The following is a 21,659-nucleotide window of genomic DNA, read 5'->3' as shown; positions in this document are numbered from 1 at the left end:
AAGTTATAACATTGACCCTCGAAAATAGGTTAGTCAATTTTTATCGGAAGAGTTAATGAATTTTTTATAAACATTTATTGAGTGAGTTTATAAATATTTTATATACCTAATAAATGATTAGGTCTTTTTTTAGAACTTTCAAGTAACTTAAAGGGGACCACTAATGTTTTTGACCTCGAAGTGTCCCGAAAAAACCCTGAAAATTACCTTGGAACATTATCTTAGAAATGATTTTGATGTCAAGAAAATCAATTGTGAAGATGATAAAGAAGAAAAATATCGAAATAAAGGATCCGAAAAAATCAATTTTCTTGAAAAAAAAAACCAACGGTATCCTTTATTCATCTGTTATATCCAAAGTTATACCAAGATTTCCGAATATCCTTAAATATGCGAATTTTGACCCGTGTTTTAATCAACATTATCGCTTCAAAAAAGATTTTTTCATCAAAAGCCACTATTTTTCCCTTATAGAGAATGTTTTACAGTTTTCAAAACCCTACTTCCATTCTCTGTACGACCAATATGTCCTGAGTTATTAATTGTCAAAGCCAAAATGGACTTTTTTGCTTTGATCAATGATAATCCGGTGGCAAATCGTCGTAGAGACTTTTTGAGGGCGGCAAATTAAGGAGTAGGAACTTTGATTTTGATAAATTTGCGGCCACTAGGTCTCATTGAGAATAATCATTCTTCCCATTATATTTTTTGATTTCAATAATGTTCAATGGCAAAACTTCTTTATTATACTATAAAATAAATGTTGTAACAAGATCAAGTCTTAACATTAATATTTGAAGGCCGCTCAAAACAATACAAAAATTTGATAAATTTATTTTCAAAAATATTGAGCGACCTGTGAATATTAATATTTTGACTTTAAATTTTAGTATGTTTCTCTATGACCTACTTAGAAATGTTTGAGCTAGTGAGAAAGTAAAGATTAAAAAAAAAAAAAAAAATTGAATTTCGATGATTTTAGAAATTTAAAAAATTCTTGAGCGATTTCTAAAAAATGTTGTATCGAGTTGAAACTTTAAGAGGATTCTTCAAATACTTCAAACTAACATTGTTTCGTGTGAGCTTTGAAATAAAAAAAGTTGAAAAAAAATTGCCACCCTAATATATATATATATATACATATATATACGAACACACATATCTATGCGGGTGCGCGTGTGTGCACACGTGTGTGTGCGTGTGCATGGATGTGTGTGCATATGTGTGTGTGTGCGTGTGTGCGCATGTGTACACGTGCCTACACACATGTGTGCATGCGCATGTATGTGTGCGTGTGTGTGTGTGTGTGTGTGAGCAGAAAAAAAATAATCCATGAATTCTATAAGATAATCTATAATTAAATAAAATCCAAGAGCGGTTTATTTATGAAGTTATGATTTTAATTATTATTAGCATAACTTTTAACTTAAACTCAAAGCAAACTATATATTTAAGGAAATCATTTAACGCTGTTATGAATTCAGAATAGTTTTACTTAAATTTATCAAAATGTAAATAATAATCAATCGTAACTCCCACTAAAATTATTTCGAATTAACTACCAATAAATGCAAACTAAAAATAACATTAATTATTTTAAGCCGTTATTGCGTTTTAATAATTTCATAATATAATTATCAGATATTTATCTCTTTAGCTTTGAAATACATTAAATAAAACTTGAAATATTTATATATATTTAAATACATTCGTTTAATTTTTAATTTTTATTTTAAAATCTGTCGCAAACAAAACAATAATCCGACATTTGATGCATATATTTAAAATAACGAATTATAAAATATTGAAAATATGATAGGCAAAGTTTTAATTACAACGTCGTGCGACGAATTAAGCCAGGGAATTACCCAATAAATCAGAGGTTTCAATCTTAATCTGATAACTCAAACAAGCAGTAATTAAACTATAGGTAACTGTTGATTATTTGTTAACCTTCCGTCCGTCGCGCTATGAGGGAATCTCCATTTTTTTTTCTTTTTTTTAAACATATGATTTTAAAAAAATCAATCCCGAGTCAAAATTAAAAAGGTGATTTGAACCTAAACGTGTTAACTTTGTCCGCTTTTACCAAGTTTAGATTCAAATCATCTTTTAAAAAAGGTAAAATAAGCCTCCAGAGCCTAAATTTATAGATCGAGAATGACTCTCATCGGATCGCGTACAATTGGTAAAGAAACAGAAGGAAAAAGGGGGCGACTAATTAGAAATGGCCGCCATGATCGAAAAAAATTTGAAATTTAAAAATTCCAAAAATATTTTCTTAGTAATAAATGTTTTGTTGTGAGTTAAAAAATTATAAAATTTAAAATATTAATAATAGCTAAAGTAATACAAGTAGGCGTTTGAAAAGACTAGTACTGTCATTCGAAATTCGAATTGAATAGTTAGAGTCTTTGACTTATTAGTATATGATTAATTAATTATTTCATGTGAACATTAAATACGAATTATTTATTGGATAACGGAAACTGCCAAAGATATTAAAAAAAAAACTGCTGAAAAATAATCTGTTGCTGCCGGGTTTTGAAACCACGACCTAACGAATATGAAGCACAACCACTGCCGCACTGCTACTTAGACGCTCACGATCAGTTGGAAATATCTTTATGTATTTAGAACGCAGATATTATTATAACAATAATATCATGCTCAAGAATTGAGCTCATTCGAAATTACAGATTAAAAGTATGGTAGGTCTTGGAGGGTTAAAACTTCTTTTTAAAAAGGTGATTAAGTCCTCCATGCGCTTCGTGTAGGGTATTGAAGTCTTGAATAGCATTTTAAAATATATGGTAGGCCATGGAGGGTTAAAATATCATTTTAAAAAGGTGATTACATTCAGCGGCAAGTCCAACATCAAAAGAACTGAGGCTTTGGAGGCTCAAACTACTGTTTTAATTCTGACTCGGGACCATTACTTTCCAAAACCGATTCAGAAATGCGTGTATTAATGTCTTACTACTCGATATAAGAAGTTTCTATAATTTTAGTTGCTTTATTTTTTTTTTAAATTTATGTTAATGCGAATAAATTGTGAAATCGCGGGGATTCCTCACTGTGTGACTGATCTCATAAGTAACATTTTATGAGCAACGTTGACATATTTATAAAAAACGTTGTCAGCTCATTCAATCAGTTAACAAATATGGAGCCTAGTTTTATCGATAATAAATAAATTTCATAGGAAATATTTATTTAAAAAAAATATAAAGAAATAATTAATAATCTGATGTAAATTAGTGAAACTTTGAAATCGACATGGCAACATTGCACTGAAATTCTATCGCGGCGGTTCCCTCACTGTGCGACTAACGATGTTCAGCAAAGGACACGCGACGGACGAAAAATTAAACAAAAAGTTTATATATTTCCGTGGCGGTTAAAATGAACATACTTGAGGTATTACTGCTACGTGGAATTGATTGATCTTGTATTTATTAAGTAGTTAGGTCTCAATATAAGTATTAAGGCCAAGAGGATGGAAAAAATAACGTAATCTTCCCCAGATTTTTTTTTAAATTAAAATTTTTTTAAGTAAAATAAATTTACTTATATTCACTATTAGCCGTCACTCATAGCTTCACCTGCTTAGATTATGTGATATTTATGTTGTTGATGAAAATTTTAACGAAATCTCGCCTCGGAGTTAATTTTCGGAATACTAGTAATGGTAGTTTCTCGTGGATGTAAGAAACTTTTGTACCCAAGTCCAAGCCTCTAAGTCAAGTGTAAAATAGGGGTATTATTAACTTTAATTCAACTATGACTCCTCTCAGAGTTGGTTTTCTAAAAAAAATATCAGTAGTCATAGATCCTTGAAAGAGAAAGGCGCATTTGTTTCTTAGTTTAAGTCTGTCTGTCTTATAGTTAAAAACCGGGAGTATTTTTTAACTTTGATCCCACCGCGATCACCCTTGGATTTAATTTTTATAAAAATACCAGTTTGGGTTAAGTGATATAGTAAGTGTAAAGGACATTAGTGCCGAAGTCCAAGTCTGTAGGTCTTACAGTTAGAAAACGTAAGTATTTTTATCTCCCCCCACCCGGCCCACCGCCAACCTTTTCTGAGTCGGTTTTTGAAAAAAATACCTCTAATGACGGATTTTTCTAAGTGTACAGAATTTTAGTCTTGAAGAGCAAGCCTGTCAATCTTATAGTGTAAAAACAGAAGTATTGAAATATTTAATTCCGTCACGACCCTCCTCAGAGTTGATTTTCGAAAAAACTACAGGTAATAGTTGATTCTAACAAATGTAAACAACATTTGTGCCAAAGTTCAAGTTCATAGGTGTGATGTTACATAAACAGTTTAGAAACAGATGTTCATTAAACATGCTGGCCAAAAACAAATAACAGTAGTGACTTTTGAAATTAATTTGACTTATCGTTACCATACGATTTATTGACATGATATTCAGCCTATCATTTGCACAATCGCTTGATCTTTCGACATCTATGATTTTTATTCAATTTGGTTAAGCTTTTCTTAAATTATAAGAAAACATACACACAGACAGACAGATAGACAGACACACAAATATTGTAAAAATGGTAGAATTTGCTTTAGTGTAATCAAGGGTATATTTTTTTGTATTTTACTTACTTGGTTTTCGGGTACAGAAACTTTAACGCTCTTCTCGTCATCTCTTGAAGACATTTGCAGAGACCTGCGACTAGATCCACTATTAGATCTTGATAAAAGGGGAGGTCTCCGTTTGGTAGCACCTCGTCCAGCAAGTAAATTGTTGAGCAAAGACGGGCTTCTAGCACAAATAAATGCATGGAAAGAGGATACTGTGAATACGCCAAGTTTATTGAGGGTTTGTTTTGTCGCTCGAGATACATGAGTTAATAGACTCTGAAATAATTTAAACAAGAACAATGTAAAGTAATAAAATTTAATGATCAATTGATTAAGTTCAATTACTGATTTTTTGCAAACGCAGTATGTCTTTATATTTTTTAATGATGCTTAAACTTTTATCTCTCGATAAAAATATCTATTTATTACTAAGCTTTTCCGTAAATATATATAACTTATTAAAAAAAAAATTTGTATGTTATTTTTTTACTGTTAAGATCTACTGACTGTGATAATGCTAGAAATTGATGAAAAGAATAGTATATTACACACCAAGGGAGGAAATTAGGGCATTCCAACCCACATGTGTAATTGCCTACCAAGCCGAAGGCGAGGGTGGAAACATGCGGATTGGAATGTCCACTTTTCCTCTCTTGGTGAGTAATATTCTATTAACTGAAGCGTGCTTCCTACTAGTACAGAACCTTTTCGTGAATTATCTCTCCATATAAAATATAATTGAAATTGATACAATAAAATTATGCGATTCGTTATTAGAAAAAGTGGCAACGGAAAAATTCAAAAAAAATATTGTACTGTAAAATAAGAATATGAAATACGAGTCCTTGCACAATCATGTAGGTTATGGTCAAATTTATTAGAGATATGTCATTGAACAAGCTAAAAAAGTGTCTACTTCAGTGATTCTACTAATGAAATTTTGAAAATCTGGTCCTAAAATGAGATTCTTATCCACGTAATCTTATTCGGTGGGTTAAAATTAATTTTGTCCCATGTTGCCATTTGTTATTTATCATTAAAGTTAAAAATAAACGTACATAAATTAAAAAATTTTTTTGAGGTATAACGTAAGCTTCTAAGGGCAAAATGTAAAAGCATTGACGAATAATCTTTTAAGTTTCTATAGTACCTTTGGATTGGGTAATTCACCACTCTGCAAGCTCGCCATATAACATCTTAAACGAAATTGTTCGCAGTGAAGACGTTCAAGATTTTCTTCCCATTGGATAATCTGGCTATTGATCTCTTGCTTAGTTTCAGCGTCAGATACAACAGACTGCTGGAGATCGGCCATATGTTTTAGCTTGTAATCCTGACAATTTCAAAAATAAGAAATTTGATACTGATACTAACAATAACTGAATAATAATAATAGTAATAACAATGGTCTTAATAAAAGTTCAAATATAACATTTCCAGCGCGTAATAAATTACTAATATAAATTTACTTTACTTTTTTTTTTTTCATTAAAAAAACGTAGCGAAAAAGAAAAAAAAACGGAAGATAGAGTTTGAAATATTGAAGTTTTTTATAATCTCTGAAACTTTGAGGTTTCAACAGAAATTGTACCTTTTGCCAAAAGCAAAAATTAACTTGAATTAAAGACGTGTTAAATTAACTAACCGACTCAATGGCCTTTTCCAACCGGAAAATTTCCTCCTGTAGTAGATGTAAAGTACCAGTTTTACCACGGTGTCGAGCAAAGGCAGCCGCACAAGCTGAGTGAATGCTATTCACCCAGTTTTCAAGTTCCACTTGACATGGAGCCTAAAAAAAGAATCTCATGGTTTCGCATACGGAAGCATTGTATGTCTACCGATCGTCGATAAACTCTCGGTTTACAATTGTCTAGACTCTTTAGAAAACTAAGAAGACAAGTATGGAAGTCAAAAGTATAAAAAAAAAAATAGCTAAACTATTTTTTTAAGGTACTTGACCACCTTATAAATTTAAAAAAATCGATTTTTTTTTATTTTGCATTTTCTCAATCAGTATACTTTTAAAAATCATCCCCAAAATTTTTTTTTTTTTTAATTTCGAATTCCAACATAAAGAAATTAGTGAAAGTGTGCGTGCGCTTCCAGCACGCCATACTTGCGAGTAAAAACTTTAAACGCATTTTTCTCGAAACTACTTTTTTTCAAATGGCAGACAGTTAATTTCCAAAACAACTCGACCGATTTCAATGACTTAAGTCTTGTTTTGTTTGATAAGTGATTTTTTTATGTCAATTTACCACATTTTGCCAAAAAAATTAATTATAACATTTTCTTTTTTAACGGAGAATAGTGAAATAAAGGGGTGTTTTTTCAACTTTTTTAACTTCCCGCTAAGAAGATCGACGATTTTCAAAAATCGAGTTTTCATCAGATGTCGACGTTTTGAGGTCCTAGGAAGCTATCCTGACTATTTTCAGAATGATGTCCGTGTCCGTGTCCGTGTCCGTGTGTGTCCGTGTGTCCGTGTGTGTGTGTGTGTGTGTGTGTGTGTGTGTGTGTGTGTGTGTGTGTGTGTGTGTGTGTGTGTGTGTGTGTGTGTGTGTGTATGTATGTGTGTATGTATGTGTGTATGTGTGTGTGTGTGTGTGTCCGTGTGTGTGTGTCCGTGTGTGTGTGTGTGTGTGCGCGTGTGTGTGTGTGTGTGTGTGTCCGTGTGTGTCCGTGTGTGTATGTGTGTGCGCGCGCGCGTGTGTGTGTGTGTGTGTGTGTGTGTGTGTGTGTAAACTCTTTGTAACTTTTCAACTAATAGATTGATTCAGATCGTTAATGTGACAATCGGAAGAGCTTGTTGGCCATCAACTTTTCTAAAAGTTTAGATCATTTAAATAAAAAAAAAGTTTTTTTTTTTTAGTTTTTTATTGATTTCTCAGAAACGACTTGAATAATCAACTTCAAAATCTAATCAGCTCTAGAACTTTATAAAACGCATTGATTGCCGCCCTAGCCATTTTAATCACTTAATGCGTTCGAGAGATATCGTTGGAGAAAGAAATACCAAAAAACGAGTTTTTCCAAATATCTTCGAAACGGCTGAACTGATCGATTTCAACATCTAATCAGCTCTAAAACTTAATAAAACGCGTCGAATGTCGCCTTAGCCATCTTAATCAGTTAATTTGTTCGGGAGAAAGAAATGGTAAAGAACAGTTATTTGTGAATATCTTTTAAACAACTCAACCATACAATTCTAAAATCTGAGCAGCTTTAGAACTTAATAAAATGCGTCGATTGCCGCCTCAGCCATCAAAATCGGTTAATTTGTTCGCGAGATATCGTGGGAGAAAGAAATGCTAAAAAACGGTTCCTTTCGAAAACAATGGCATACAAAAGTATTTTCGAGCTCGAAAACATATTCACACCGATGTTTTCGAGCTCAAGGAGCTCAAAAACAGCGGGAAGTTTTGGGGCTGGCCCGCAGGGTCAACCGATACACATATTTTTCTCGAATATCCGCCATTTTTTTTTATTTTCCGCAAATTGTGGTAAATTGTCACGTAAGGAGCTTTTTTTCTGAGATGCCGTTTTTTTCTTTGTTTCAAATTCACCAATCCTGAGATTAACTTTCCGCCCTGGGATACCATTTTTTTTAAAGCCTCGACTTTGGCACCTCCTGAATAATTGTGAAAACATAAAATTTAAAAAAAAATCAAGTATTTTTGTATTTTAAATAAAAGTATGGAAAAAAAAATCTTTGTATTATCTTATACACGGCTTGAAAAAGAAATTACTGAACATTTTGTGTATTTCAGCTTACCAAGGTGGTAAAGTACCTTAACTGTATAATTGCGCATGAATACATAAAATTTACAACCCGACTAGAAATTTCGGTGAGGCTTGCCGAAAAATCAGTTTGGCCTGAACTAGGCCTGCCTAACTAAGGCAAGCCTAATTCGTATCTTATTAGATCTTCATAAGGCGAAACGAACATTGGCATGCCGAAATAATTCCAGATTCGATTGTGATCACGAAACTCTGTGGGATTGCAGAAGTACGGCATACTATTAGAATATCTGACTGTAGGTAGCAATGGTAATCTAAGGTTTGCCGAAGTTTGGTATGCCAAAGTCAGACGAAACTAGGAAAGTCTGTTGCAAGGCCGCACTGGATCCACGATATTCGGACCCGCGGACAGAATATCTCCCAGACACTTTATTCCCTGAAGGTTGATCCCGGGGGCTTTTATCCATCTTTAATATTACCATCTTGTAATAGACTAAATAACCATTAAATATTTACTAATTAATTTTATTTAATACCGTAAGAAGAACGGTGACGTATAGGTCTAACCCATTTATAATTTTATGGCTACTTCAGTGTTAGGTATGAGGCAGGATGTATTGGAGGTGCCTCACTGACGACTCCACCAACACATCTGGGATGAAACCTAATATTGATCGGTGTCTATTAAACTTTGAGTCTGATAAAGATTATAAGTTGATGATTTGACGCGACAAATTACACATTTTAACACGCGATGTCTATTAGTTGACCAGTTATTAGGCAAATAATTGAGGTACACGAGTCAGTTAACAACTAAAAATAACGGTCCATGTGTCATCATCATACATATACTTTAGGGTGCTTTTTTTTGCGACTGACATTGGAATTTCTGACTGGTACTACTAGTTTGGTTGCCTCATTTGGTGCAAGTCTGGAATTTGGCATGCCTTATTCGGGCCTAATGACTGCCTAACTAAAATTTCTAGTCGGGTAATTTGAAACTCTGAAATACTGAAATTAATTTTTGTATTTAAAAAAAAATGAAATACTTTAGTATGGATTTTTTTAACAAAGAGAATATATAATGGAAATATATATATATGTATATATATATATATATATATATATATATATATATATATATATATATATATATATATTGTTTTTATTGTACCTGAAATAAGTAAGCGTCACCGAATGCTGTACTTAAACAAAATATATAATCTCGCTTGGGATGCTCTGGAATCGGTTGCATGATAGCACCATCCACTATAATAAGATGCTTTGGAGCTGTCTCAACAGCTCGGCTTTCTTGTGACTCGCATGGATAAAACAATAGTGTTGTACCCTTTAGACATACCCAGTAACCCTTCCAACCACGCTTTCTCGCCAATTCAATTTGATGTTTTTTACGTAGTAACCATTTTTTAACACTGAGATAGCTAAAGCGAACAAAACAAAATTGTAGATTACATAACGTGTGGGCTAGGTGAGTCTATATACAGTAAACTATGTTCTTAGCACTCGTTTTCGGTGCACACTAAACACCCTGGCGGGTACGAATTACGGTAATTTATCGGATTTTAGCGTAATTTACCGTAAACTACAGTATTTCTATTAAAATTTAAACAATGTAAATTATCACAATTATGAAAATTTTAAATTGTAATGAAAAATAGTTAACAATTTTTTCATTTTTGGTATTTTCTTGTAAAACAATTGTATTTTTTCAAATAATGAATAATAGGTAATTGAAATAATTTTCATTTTCAATAATAATTACTTCAACAATGCTGTTGTTTTCAAATAATTTTATTAATTACTTTATCAATGAAAATTATTTTGACAAAATAATTCATTTTTCAAGTCATTTAAAATTAAATTCTAGTAATTTTTAATTGACAAAATAACTAAAAATAAACAATCACAATTTTTTTTATTTTCGATCAATCAAAAATTTCTTAATTAATATGAGTTTGACTGATATAATTAAAAAATGGTAAATGAGAATTTTTTTTTGCCGCTCTCTGCTTTATTCAACAAGTGTCTAATTTTTGCGAATTATGATATCAGCAAAGTAAACCCTATACCAGTTGGGGTTATATATGATACTATATAGTTCTTGACTACTCTCACCACTCATTTTTTATTGATTTTAATTAATAAAAAATAGTAGTAGTAGTAGAGTTTATTTCTGAGAACGGTCGATAATGACTTGAAAAGAATGTGATCATGGATTCAAATGTGTTCATTTATGACCCCCATAATCAAACGCTATTGAGGAGCACATAACGCGATTTTCTTTTTGACAAATTATTAACCACCGATCGGTGAACAGTCATTTAGGGTTTGCTTTGCAGATATGATAAGACGTGATAATAAGTCATGCGTTGAATAGAATAATTCTAATTTATAACTAAGAGGAATTAATTAAAACGATATAAATTAAATGTCATTTTTTATAGAAAGAATAAGTTTGTTAAATTTAGTGTGAAAAAATGATATAATATGTCAATTACTGTAAATTAGGTGACATACCCTGCTTTCCGTACAGCTCCAGTGCAATTAAATGAAGCAGCTGCAGTACCAGTTTGTTTACCACGGTAAGGTGAATTCATAACACTCTCACCATCATCGTCATCACTTACTGCAGTTGTTAATGACATACGGTCATCATCTGACATCTGAACAGAAAAAAAATTTTATTTTTATTAATTAATTACTCATTTATTTTAATAATAATTTTTTTTTTTTTTCAATTTTTTATTCTGAAAGTTTGAAATCTCAGTTAGATTTGAAACTTTTGAATTAAATCAAATTAAGTAATTATTCAACAAATATTACAAATCGCAAATTAATTATTTATCTAATTACATCTGCAAAACTAGTTATTAAATTTAAATTATTCATAAGAAAAAAAATAAATCAATTAACGATCTGTTTCATGAGTAATAATAATAATAGAGGCCTTTAATTGTACAACTTCTGCAGTTTTTCACAATGTTTACCTTTTAACGCCCTAAGCTCTTTTTTCCCCTTTACATACGCCCTATGCTCTTATTCTCTTTAATTTTTGCGGCTGTGGCCCGACTTGTGCTTATACTGTACTGCATCATTACGATAATGCCCTGCAACCTCCTTTGTGCCATGGAGGTGCAGTGGCTAGGAAAACCACAGAGAAAACCTCGCCAGTACAGTTTCGGTTTGGGTGAAGCTCCAGTGATCGATAAAATTCCCATTTTACCGATCACTGGATCTTCATCCTGCGCTTAACAATCAGAGACCTTCGTTCGAACCCGACGCGTGGCTAAACGGTCACCCAGCCAAGTAGTGATTCTGCTCGATGCTACTTAACTTTGGTGATCGCCCGAGCCACGCGCTTGCCGAATGGCTGCCTCAGCCGCTCTGTTTCATGAGTATTTTAGCTAAATTCATCCCTTCGAAAGTTACTCAGGTTATTGAAGTCGTTTTGACTCAACTTCAACCTTGAATAACATTCCAAGGAGTCAATTTAGCAAAAAATGTTTTGAGACCTCTTTTGTAGAACATTAAATTTCCTTCAAAAGTATGTATCTCGACTGAAAAAAATTTAAATAATTCTAGTAGTTACAAAAATCCGAAATAGAAACAAAGAATTTAAATAACAAATCAATGTTTAAGGCACGGTTATAAGAAAACGGTTCGTTTTACGTCAATTTACTAAGAAAGATTTTTTATAGGGAATTCAATTTCCTTTAAGAATATAGAAAAATTTTAAGACTAGATTAGAAAACTAGACACTTGAAGCTACAATTCGCCTTCTTTGTTTTTGTTGTATGACCAATTTCGTTCGAGTTATAGCCTGTTAAAAATCACTCAAAAATTTAGAATTTTCTCAAAATCTCTTCATTTTTGTAACTAATGTATTATTGAGAAATTTTTAAATTTTCAACTGACCTAATTAAATTCCGGGATACTTTTTTAAATTCCCTGAGATTTCCATAATATTTCCCGTTTGCATAATAATTCCCGACACCCCTGGTTTATGACCACCCTGTATTATTATCTATCCATTATTTTCTGTGAAATAAAACTATGTCTAATAATATATCACGGAAAAAACTAGATTGTACTGCTTATTGTTCTGCACAGTGATCGATGAACAGTTCAGGGAAAAATACATTTTAACATGACTGATTCATATTAGAACATGAGTGAGTCATAGCTTAAGACGTACTATTACTTTTTAAACAGTAACCAGTGCTGTGCTACACAGCAGATGAAACATATGACTGGTTACTGTCAAAATAGTCACCATTAACATCTAGAACAGTACTCAGTCCTGTTCTGACATGAACGGCTACTGCATTCATATGTGTCTTTACTATTCTTGACAGTAGAGGTCGATTCTAACCTTTCTCTATAGTTGAATAGTTTTCTGTTACTTTGCTTTCATGCGTTTTACAAACTGATAATTAAACTAATACTTTGTTATAAAAAAAACTGTCTATCGGTTGACCTTGCGGGACAGCTCTAAAACTTTCCGCTCCTTGAGCTTGGAAACATTGTTGTGAATAAATTTTTGAGCTCTTCGAGCCCGAAACTACTGTTAAATGCCATTGTTTTCGGAAAAAACCGTTTTTTAGCATTTCTTTCTCCCACTATATCTTACGAACGAATTAACCGATTGAGATGATTGAGGTACCAATCGATGCGTTTTATTGAGTTCTAGAGCTGATCAAATTTTGGAATTGATCGGATGAGTCGCTTCGAAGATAATCGAAGAAAACCGGTTTTCACCATTTCTTTCTCGATCGATTTCTCTTGAATGAATAAACCGATTGAGATGGTTGAGGCGGCCATCGACGCGTTTTATTGAATTCTTGTGCTGATGAGATTTTGGAATTGATTGATCGAGCCATTTCTGAAAAAATTGTCACGTAGCGTTTCAAACGTGAATCTCTGCGCGAGCCTTTCCATCTCGCCGTGAATTTAATAACACCTCCTAGCTCAAATCAAGTGCATTTATTTATTATAATTTATTATTATTTAAATATTTATATTATTTTGATAGATTATTTTATTATGATTTAATTATGAATTTATTGATATTATTGTTTATTATGTTTATATAAATGTTTTGATAATTATTTTGAATTTATGTACTTAATCGATATTTTCATTTCAGTCAGTACCACGCGTGTGTGTAGAGCATACATAAAAATATCGACCGAAGGGAGAGTAAGTCGATATAGTGGGAATAAAATTAAATATTTTTCTCCAGTCACGTGGTGCACTGAAATAATTATTATGTTATCGTTTAAAGGGTTAATAATTATTATGTTTATGTTGATAAATAGGAAATATTATTTAATTTATTATTATAAAATAACTCAGGTCGTTTCATGACTTTAAATATTTTATTTTAATTGAAAATTTCGGGTCTGAGGTCATGAGAGGGTATAACACGGGAGTGATACCCCTCTCTCGGAAAAATCAACGAAAAATAAGGAGAGAGGACCGGGATTATGTAAAGGTAGGACGTGTTGTTGTCCGTGATCATTTTTGCGTAAATTGTTCTGGCCCAGTTGCCGTAATAAAGTTATTAAATAGTTAAAGTTCATTTAATTTGGATAATTAGTATTTTGTTATACTAAAGTAAAAATATAGTTCATGTGATATTTATTATCCAAAAGTTCCAGAAGTAAATTGTTATCAACGCTGGTAAGTCAATTGTATCATTTGTTGCATCGGCTATCGCTGGTCCTTGAGTAGAGTTGATCGCGATAAATAATTGATAAATAGTTGAACCTGAGTTATTGTTATAATAAGTTGAATATATTCGGCGTCCGTCACGGCATTTGGGTGCATGTGTACTAAGACGTGTCGAGTAAATTCCTTAAGAGATTAGACAAGGATAGCGTATGTAGCTCCTTGTCTTACAACAGTACTTTAAATATTATTTCTCTGGGTAAAATTTATTTAATAATTTAATGGTATGCAACCTAGTGTTGCCAAATATATATTGAGTACCCGCGTCGTTCTCTCCCCAGAGTAAATAATATAAAATAAAGAAAAAGATTAGTATTTTTTATTTATTTACAATCTATATTAATTATATTGGGTAAAAATTTGTAATTTGTAATTTGGTTTCCCCAGTGGATAATTTAATAATATTATTTGAACTGAATTGATTATTATTGTAACCATTTGTTGAGTTTATTTAAATATATTTTGAATTGAATAATTTCTTAAAAGGAACCCAGTGATAGCCAATATTTATTTGTTTGTTTCCTGGATATGTTTAGTAGTAATTATTCCTTATTATTATTTTTTATTCATTATATATTTGTTTGGTTGTCATTCCGCTTGGTGCATACATTCTCGCTCAAGATTTTGTCCCGTGATCTCTCCCCTTATTGTTATTGGTTTTGTCCGTTTTGTAAAAACGGGCTGATGCCCTCGTGCACTAACCCAGCCGGAGGAGCTGGTCCAAACACACCTTTAATTTGTTTATAATTATTTATTATTTTTAGTTATAATTATTATCGTTATTTATAATTTTTTAACTTCCCGCTAAGAAAATCGACGATTTTCAAAAATTTGGGAAGTTATTGGTTTTACTCCAATTTTTAAAAATCAAGTTTTCATCAGATGTCGACGTTTTGAGGTCCTAGGAAGCTATTCTGACTATTTTCAGAATGATGTCCGAGTGTGTGTATGTATGTGTGTATGTGTGTGTGTGTGTGTATGTGTGTGTGTGTGTGTGTGTGTGTGTGTGTGTGTGTGTGTGTGTGTGTGTGTGTGTGTGTGTGTGTGTGTGTAAACTCTTTGTAACTTTTGAACTAATGAATCGATTTGGATGGTTGGGGTGGCAATCGAAAGAGCTTGTTGGCCATCAACTTTCCTGAAAATTTCAGATTATTTGATCGAATAGACTCGAAAATATTTGCGAATTACGAAAAAAAAAAAAATTTTTTTTTTAGTTTTTTATTGATTTCTCAAAAACGACTTATACGATCGACTTAAAAATCTAATCAGCTCTAGTACTCAATAAAACGCGTCGATTGCAACCTCAAACATCAAAATCGGATAATTCGTTCGAGAGTTATCGCGGGAGAAAGAAATGGTGAAAAACAGTTTTTTTTTAATATTTTCGAAACGGCTGACGCGATCGATTTCAAATTTTAATCAGCTCTAGAATTCAATAAAACGCGCCGATTGCCACATGAACTATCAGAATCGATTGATTAGTTCAAAAGATATCGGCGTTGAAAAGTTAAAAAAATAACATTTTATGTTATTTTTTCCGGATAAATCATAATATAACGTACTAAAATGTGCCTGATATCATACCAACTCATCTTTTTCATGGTTTCTTTTGATCATATAATGTCATCGAACTTGGTTTTTAGTTTAAATCATATTATCAACAAAAAAATCGCTCTTTGAGGTCGAAAACAGCGGGAAGTTTTGGGGCTGGCCCGCAGGGTCAACCGACGCTCAGATTTTTTTTAATACACTTGGGTGACCACATACGACTCCGGGTTTGTTTCACGTCTCCGTCGTGAAAATAAAAACGGTTTACGTTGAAAGTTGAAAAAAATTGGAAAAAAAAATTTTTTCTCTGTTATTCTTCCATATCTTAGAGTCTATTTGATCGACCAATTTGAAATTTTCAGAAAAGTTGACGGCCAACAAACTCTTTTGATTGCCACCTCAAATATTTTAATCGATCAGTTCATTGAAAAGATATTAAGAGTTTACATACATACACACACACACACACACACACTTAAGCATCCTTCTAAAATTAGTCAGAATAGCTTCCTAGGACCTCAAAACGTCGACATCTGATGAAAACTTTTTTTTTATAAAATCGGAGTAAAACCAATAACTTCCCAAATTTTTGAAAATTAATAATTTTCTTAGCGGGAAGTTAAAAATCGGTCTATTGGTTGACCCTACGGGGCAGCCCCAAAACTTTCTGCTGTTTTTGAGTTCCTTGAGCTCGAAAACATCGTTGTAAATACATTTTCGAGCTCGAATATACTTTTATAGGCCATTGTTTACGAAAAAAACCGTTTTTTACCATTTTTTTCTCCCGCGATATCTCTCGAATAAATTAACTGATTGAGATGGCTAAGGCGGCATTCGACGCGTTTTATTAAGTTCTAGAGCTGATTAGATTTTGAAGTCGATCGTTCAATTTGTTTCTGAGAAATTAATAAAAAACTAAAAAAAAATTTTTTTCTTTTTGTAATTCACCAATATTTTTGAGTCTACTTGATCAAATGATTTGAAATTTTCAGGAAAGTTGATGGCCAACAAACTCTTTTCATTGCCGCCTTAATCATCCGAATCGTTTCATTAGTTAAAAAGTTACAAAGAGTTTACCCACACACACGTGCACACACACGCACATACACATGTGTGTAGACACGTGCACGCGTGTGCACACATGCATACACACGTACACACACATCTTGCAATTAGCTAATCATAAAACCGAACGTACAACCGTACGTTCGGTACCTGGGAGTGATGATTAATGCACGACTCAACTTCAAGCAACAAGTCGAACATGTGAATTAAAAAGCATCAGTACTTAGAGCGAGCCTAGCACGACTCATGCCTAATGTTGGTGGATCGAAGCAGAACAGAAGATTACTGCTGTCATCAGTAGTAACATCAGTGCTCACATATGGAATATCCATTTGGGCTGACGCACTAGAGATCCAAGAATCATGGAGGAAAGCGGGTCCGATTTATCGACAGAGCGCTCTGAGAGTTGCTAGCGCCTTTCGCACAACATCAGAGGAAGCAGTTTGTGCCATTTCCGAAACTCTGCTCCTTAGAGTTCTAGCTAAGAAAAGACGGGCCCGTTATCATCGATAGAGGTCAACTACATTGTGCGCTGAAGAACTTAGAACAGAAGAACGGTGGAATAGAATAAGTCGATGACAGCTCCAAAGGAATGCCACGGTAAATGCTAGGTGGACACATCGTCTCATATCCCGGATCGACGTCTTGCTGAACCGAAATCACGTTGAGGTTAACTACTACCTTACGCAGATGTAGTCGGGACACAGCTGCTTTCGAGCGTATCTTCATCGCTTCAAACGCGATGATTCGCCGGAGTGCCCGTCCTGTCAAGGAGTTTCTGAAGACGCGGAGCATGTGTTCTTCGTATGTCCCCGTTTTAACTCGAAGCGTGATGACCTGGAGGTCGTCCTCCAACAAAAGATCGAATCAGAGACCATAGTTGACGTGATGCTTTCATCAAGGATAGCTTGCGACGCGGCCAGTACTTTCGCAACAAAGGTGCTACAAGACCTCCGTTCCTCAGAAAGAAAACGTGCCGAAAACAATATCAACAGTGACTAGAAGAACAGAAGCAGGGACTTCAACTACCAGAAGGAAGAGCGAAAGCTAGATCCTCTCTCTGCGAAGGAATGCCTAACGGCGGTTTCCGTGGGGATTCAGAGGCCGGAGGCGGAGGAATTGGGTTTAGTCGGTATGGTACGGCACATACCACCACACACTAACATCACAAGTACACAGGGTACAGAGCCCAACAGATCCAGGTCCGAACAGCAGGCCTGTCGAAGACGACAACGGTCTTCCCAAACCCTCTATAAAACACACACACACATGCAGACACATGCAGACAGTTGGACATCATTCTGAAAGTAGTCAGAATAGTTTTTTACGACCTCAAAACGTCGACGTCTGATGAAAACTCGATTTTTGAAAATCGGGGTGAAAACAATAACTTCCCAAATTTTTTTGAAAATCATCGATTTTCTTGGCGGCAAGTTAAAAAAAAATAAAAATAAATTATATTCTCCAATATATCTATTTAAATATTGTCATAAAATCATCAATAATAAATTTCAATTTCATATCATTTTTTACAATGATGAAATTATTCATGATGGATAATTTTTTTACTGTATTAAGAAGAATCAAAAATATTGCTTACATAAAATTTTTTTATTGAAGCGCATGTTACTTAAAATGAACCATATAATAATCTATACTTGACAGTTTTGAATTATAGACTTCAACTGTCAAGAATAGTAAAGACACATATGAATGTATCGTAACCGTTCATGTCAGAACAGGACTGAGTACTGTTCTGAATGTTAATGGTGACTATTTTGACAGTAACTAGTCAACTGTTTCATGTACTGTGTAACGCAGCACTGGTTACTGTTTAAAAAATAATAGTACGTGTGAAGCTATGACTCACTCATGTTCTATTATGAATCAGTCATGTTAAAACGTATTTTTCCCTGTACTGTTCGTCGATCACTGCGTAGAACAGTAACCAGTACTATATAGTTTTTTTTTGTGTAGAGTTTTATGAAATGTCAGCGTTAACTAGAAAATAAAAAAAAAATAATTTAAGAAATGAATAACCTCTGCCATTTAAATTTAAAGTATACCGCAACGGTCCAACTATTTGGTTTTTTAAAAAAAAAAAATTTTACACAATATTTCATTTCTTTAAAATTTTTCTTAAAATATCTATATGTACCTTCTTTCCGATGAAACCATTAGTGAACCTTATCTCCGGGTTAAAACAGACAACCTTTTTTAAAAACTCAGCATTACAATCATCAGCAGTGAGATGAGGATGATAATGACAATAGCAACTCTCTTTGAGTAGCTTTAAACTTTTTTTCGACGAGCCATTCATTTTGTACATTATTCCTTTTTTAGCGTAACTTAAACCGTCAATATAACGATGTGCCCATGTACTAAGCGCACCATTTATTATTTTCAATAACTTACAATAGTAACCCTCAACCCCAACTTGATTAACTTTTTCCTCAACACTTTTACAATTGTACCAATAAAGTTTTTTAGTGTCATTAATATTAATAACACTTATTGTGTGCCGTTTACACAGACATATCAACTTTTTGCACTGTCTTTTGTGTAATGTTTTAAGATCAGTATATCCCTCGGTAACGCTGCTATCACTGCTCACTGCTAGCAGATCTGGAAAACTAGATGCACACCCAAGTGACCATCCCTGATCTACCATGCTTCACTCAGACACGTATAATAATAACAATAATAATCTATATCAGTGAGTAATATATAAAAACACAAATATAGAAAAATGCAGCGTTAGCAGTAGTAATACTACAATTCGCCATTATTTTAAAATCAACCCTTAAATAACAGAGATGGATAGTTGTTGTTACTGCTATGATGTTCTCTTGCTTTACTTTACTTTCCTTTTTCATCTGTCACTGTCCCACATTCTAGCAATTGTCCGATGACGAAACTGGATGGATTTCTCATCGAGGGTGGCTTTCATTATTGTTTTCGAGTTGCTGCCAACTGTTTTCTCTGACTACTTGTTATGGTTGTAGAATTTTAAGTGATGTGTGGATGTAAGTGATGAAGAAGAAAGATAACAGAGAAGAGATAGAAAAAAATACTGATAAACCACCAAGTTTTCTTTTTTTTTATATTTCTTATTCTTATTTTTTTTCTTTCCTGTTCTTGTTCTTTTCACCACTACTGTAATGCTCTTAAAGAGATGACGTATTTAATTTTAATAAGACAAGTCTTAGATTTCTTTCTCTTTATATTTTATATTTAAAAAATCCTTCAAACGATTGTCAAAATATGTTTTTTAATCATCGAATTCTTTGTGTCTCATAATAATGGACATTAATGTTGAAAATTCTTTTATTGCAAATTTAATACCACATATTACCAATGTGTACATTACATAGAGTGTAAATATTTTATAAGCTCTGCGCATCTTACATTTTTTTAATTTAAATTCTAACTATACTTTATTTCATTATTTATTATTTAAACTTTTTACTTATTTAATTATGATTATAAATTTAATTTTGAATTTACAAGGACGTATTTATTTAATTTTATTATTTAAATAAATAAGTTGTCAACAATATTTTGTAAATAGAATAGTGTCTTTTTAAACAGTCGAAAGACTTTACATACAAAAATATTTTTTTTTTTAAATATTTACTCCATATAATTTTTTTATTTTTTTAAAGTCCTCTTTGAGTATTTAGTATATTCTTTTGTACATATATGTATATAAACAGAACAGCTATAAAATATTTTCGAGCGTGAATGTGCTTGAAAGTTTATTGCAAACCGGAAAACATTGGCTAATAGTTTAAGTAAACCAATCGTTACAACCGGAAATCGATATGATGCACTCGTACAAATAATCACACTTAAAAATAATCAAAGTCTAGTTCATATATTGATTTAAAACTCACTGATTTTTAATTTACTTTTAATTATTCATCTTCATCTTCTTTTTCTATTAGACATTACCAATTTAATTATATTAAAATTTTAATTCTCTCATTTAATTAAAATACTCGAAGGTTTATTTTAAATCCAGGTACCTGGTTATCGCGCGATTAAAACATTTTTATTCATTCTTATTCAGCTCACAGATGTCGCTCTTATTTTCCATTAAACTATATTTTTTTTTTGTTTTATTAATTTATAGTAATAACACTAATTATTATTATTATTATTATTATTATTATTATTATTATTATTATTATTATTATTATTATTATTATTATTATTATTATTATTATTATTATTATTACTCTATTTTTATTAAAATAATTTTAAAACCACCTTACAATCACATTTATTCATCACAGTAAAAGTATTTTAATTTTATCATTATAAATACATGTATATTTGTCAAGTATCAAGTATTTCTTCAACTAAAATTTCTTCAATAAATCCCCGAGAACATTGACAACTGCGCAACTCTGGCCGCGGTCGCCCTCTGGATCTTTAACGGTCGACGTCCACACGCAGCAAAATATATCTGGACGTCGACCGCGTGACAATGTTTCCACCAATTTACTGACCTACGATCTCAGAACATCAAAAAGTCTTCATCGTTTCAAACTATATCCTCTTACGACACCTCAATATATCTATAAAATATTGCGCACCTCAAACGCGAAGCGGAGAGCTAGTGTTCTTCTGTCACCAAATGTCAAAGCAGGGTTGTCGTCAACTTAAATCATCTCCACTAATTATTATTATTATTATTATTTATCAATCAACTGTCAGTCACTCGGAATAAATTCAAAAATGACTTGTAATTTTAAATATAAAATAATACTATTAGATAAACTGCACAAAATAATTCAGTGCCACATAAAAATAAAATTCAACATGAACATGATGTGAAATATTGTTTTTCCAAATCTAATAAAATGTATCAATGCATAGAGTCTGATAAAATAGTTATTTTAATGTCAAGTCGAATTAATTGAAAAGTTATGCTAATTAACAGTGA

At 32.5% G+C, this 21,659-nt stretch overlaps 1 protein-coding gene across 5 annotated transcripts in view; it reads right to left on the bottom strand.

Annotated features, from left to right (window-relative positions):
• Nucleotides 1-21,659, bottom strand: part of LOC103574251 (protein still life, isoforms C/SIF type 2) — a 112,476-nt gene that overhangs the window by 31,937 nt on the left and 58,880 nt on the right. For 4 of the 5 annotated variants that reach the window (XM_053743017.1, XM_053743022.1, XM_053743024.1 and 1 more), the window contains exons 13-17: nt 10,883-11,028; nt 9,519-9,786; nt 6,249-6,392; nt 5,754-5,936; nt 4,625-4,879 (exon numbers count right to left, since the gene is read on the bottom strand). In XM_053743017.1, coding sequence (XP_053598992.1) covers nt 4,625-4,879; nt 5,754-5,936; nt 6,249-6,392; nt 9,519-9,786; nt 10,883-11,028 — 996 coding nt within the window. Of the gene's footprint in view, nt 1-4,624; nt 4,880-5,753; nt 5,937-6,248; nt 6,393-9,518; nt 9,787-10,882; nt 11,029-18,866; nt 18,912-21,659 lie in introns of those variants that run through there. The other variant, XM_053743026.1, reaches the window with a different exon arrangement.

Source organism: Microplitis demolitor, chromosome 1 (assembly GCF_026212275.2).
Source record: "Microplitis demolitor isolate Queensland-Clemson2020A chromosome 1, iyMicDemo2.1a, whole genome shotgun sequence".
NCBI lineage: Eukaryota > Metazoa > Arthropoda > Insecta > Hymenoptera > Braconidae > Microplitis > Microplitis demolitor.
Note: the sequence above shows the minus strand (reverse complement) of the source record. Positions and strands in the feature narration are given on the sequence as shown.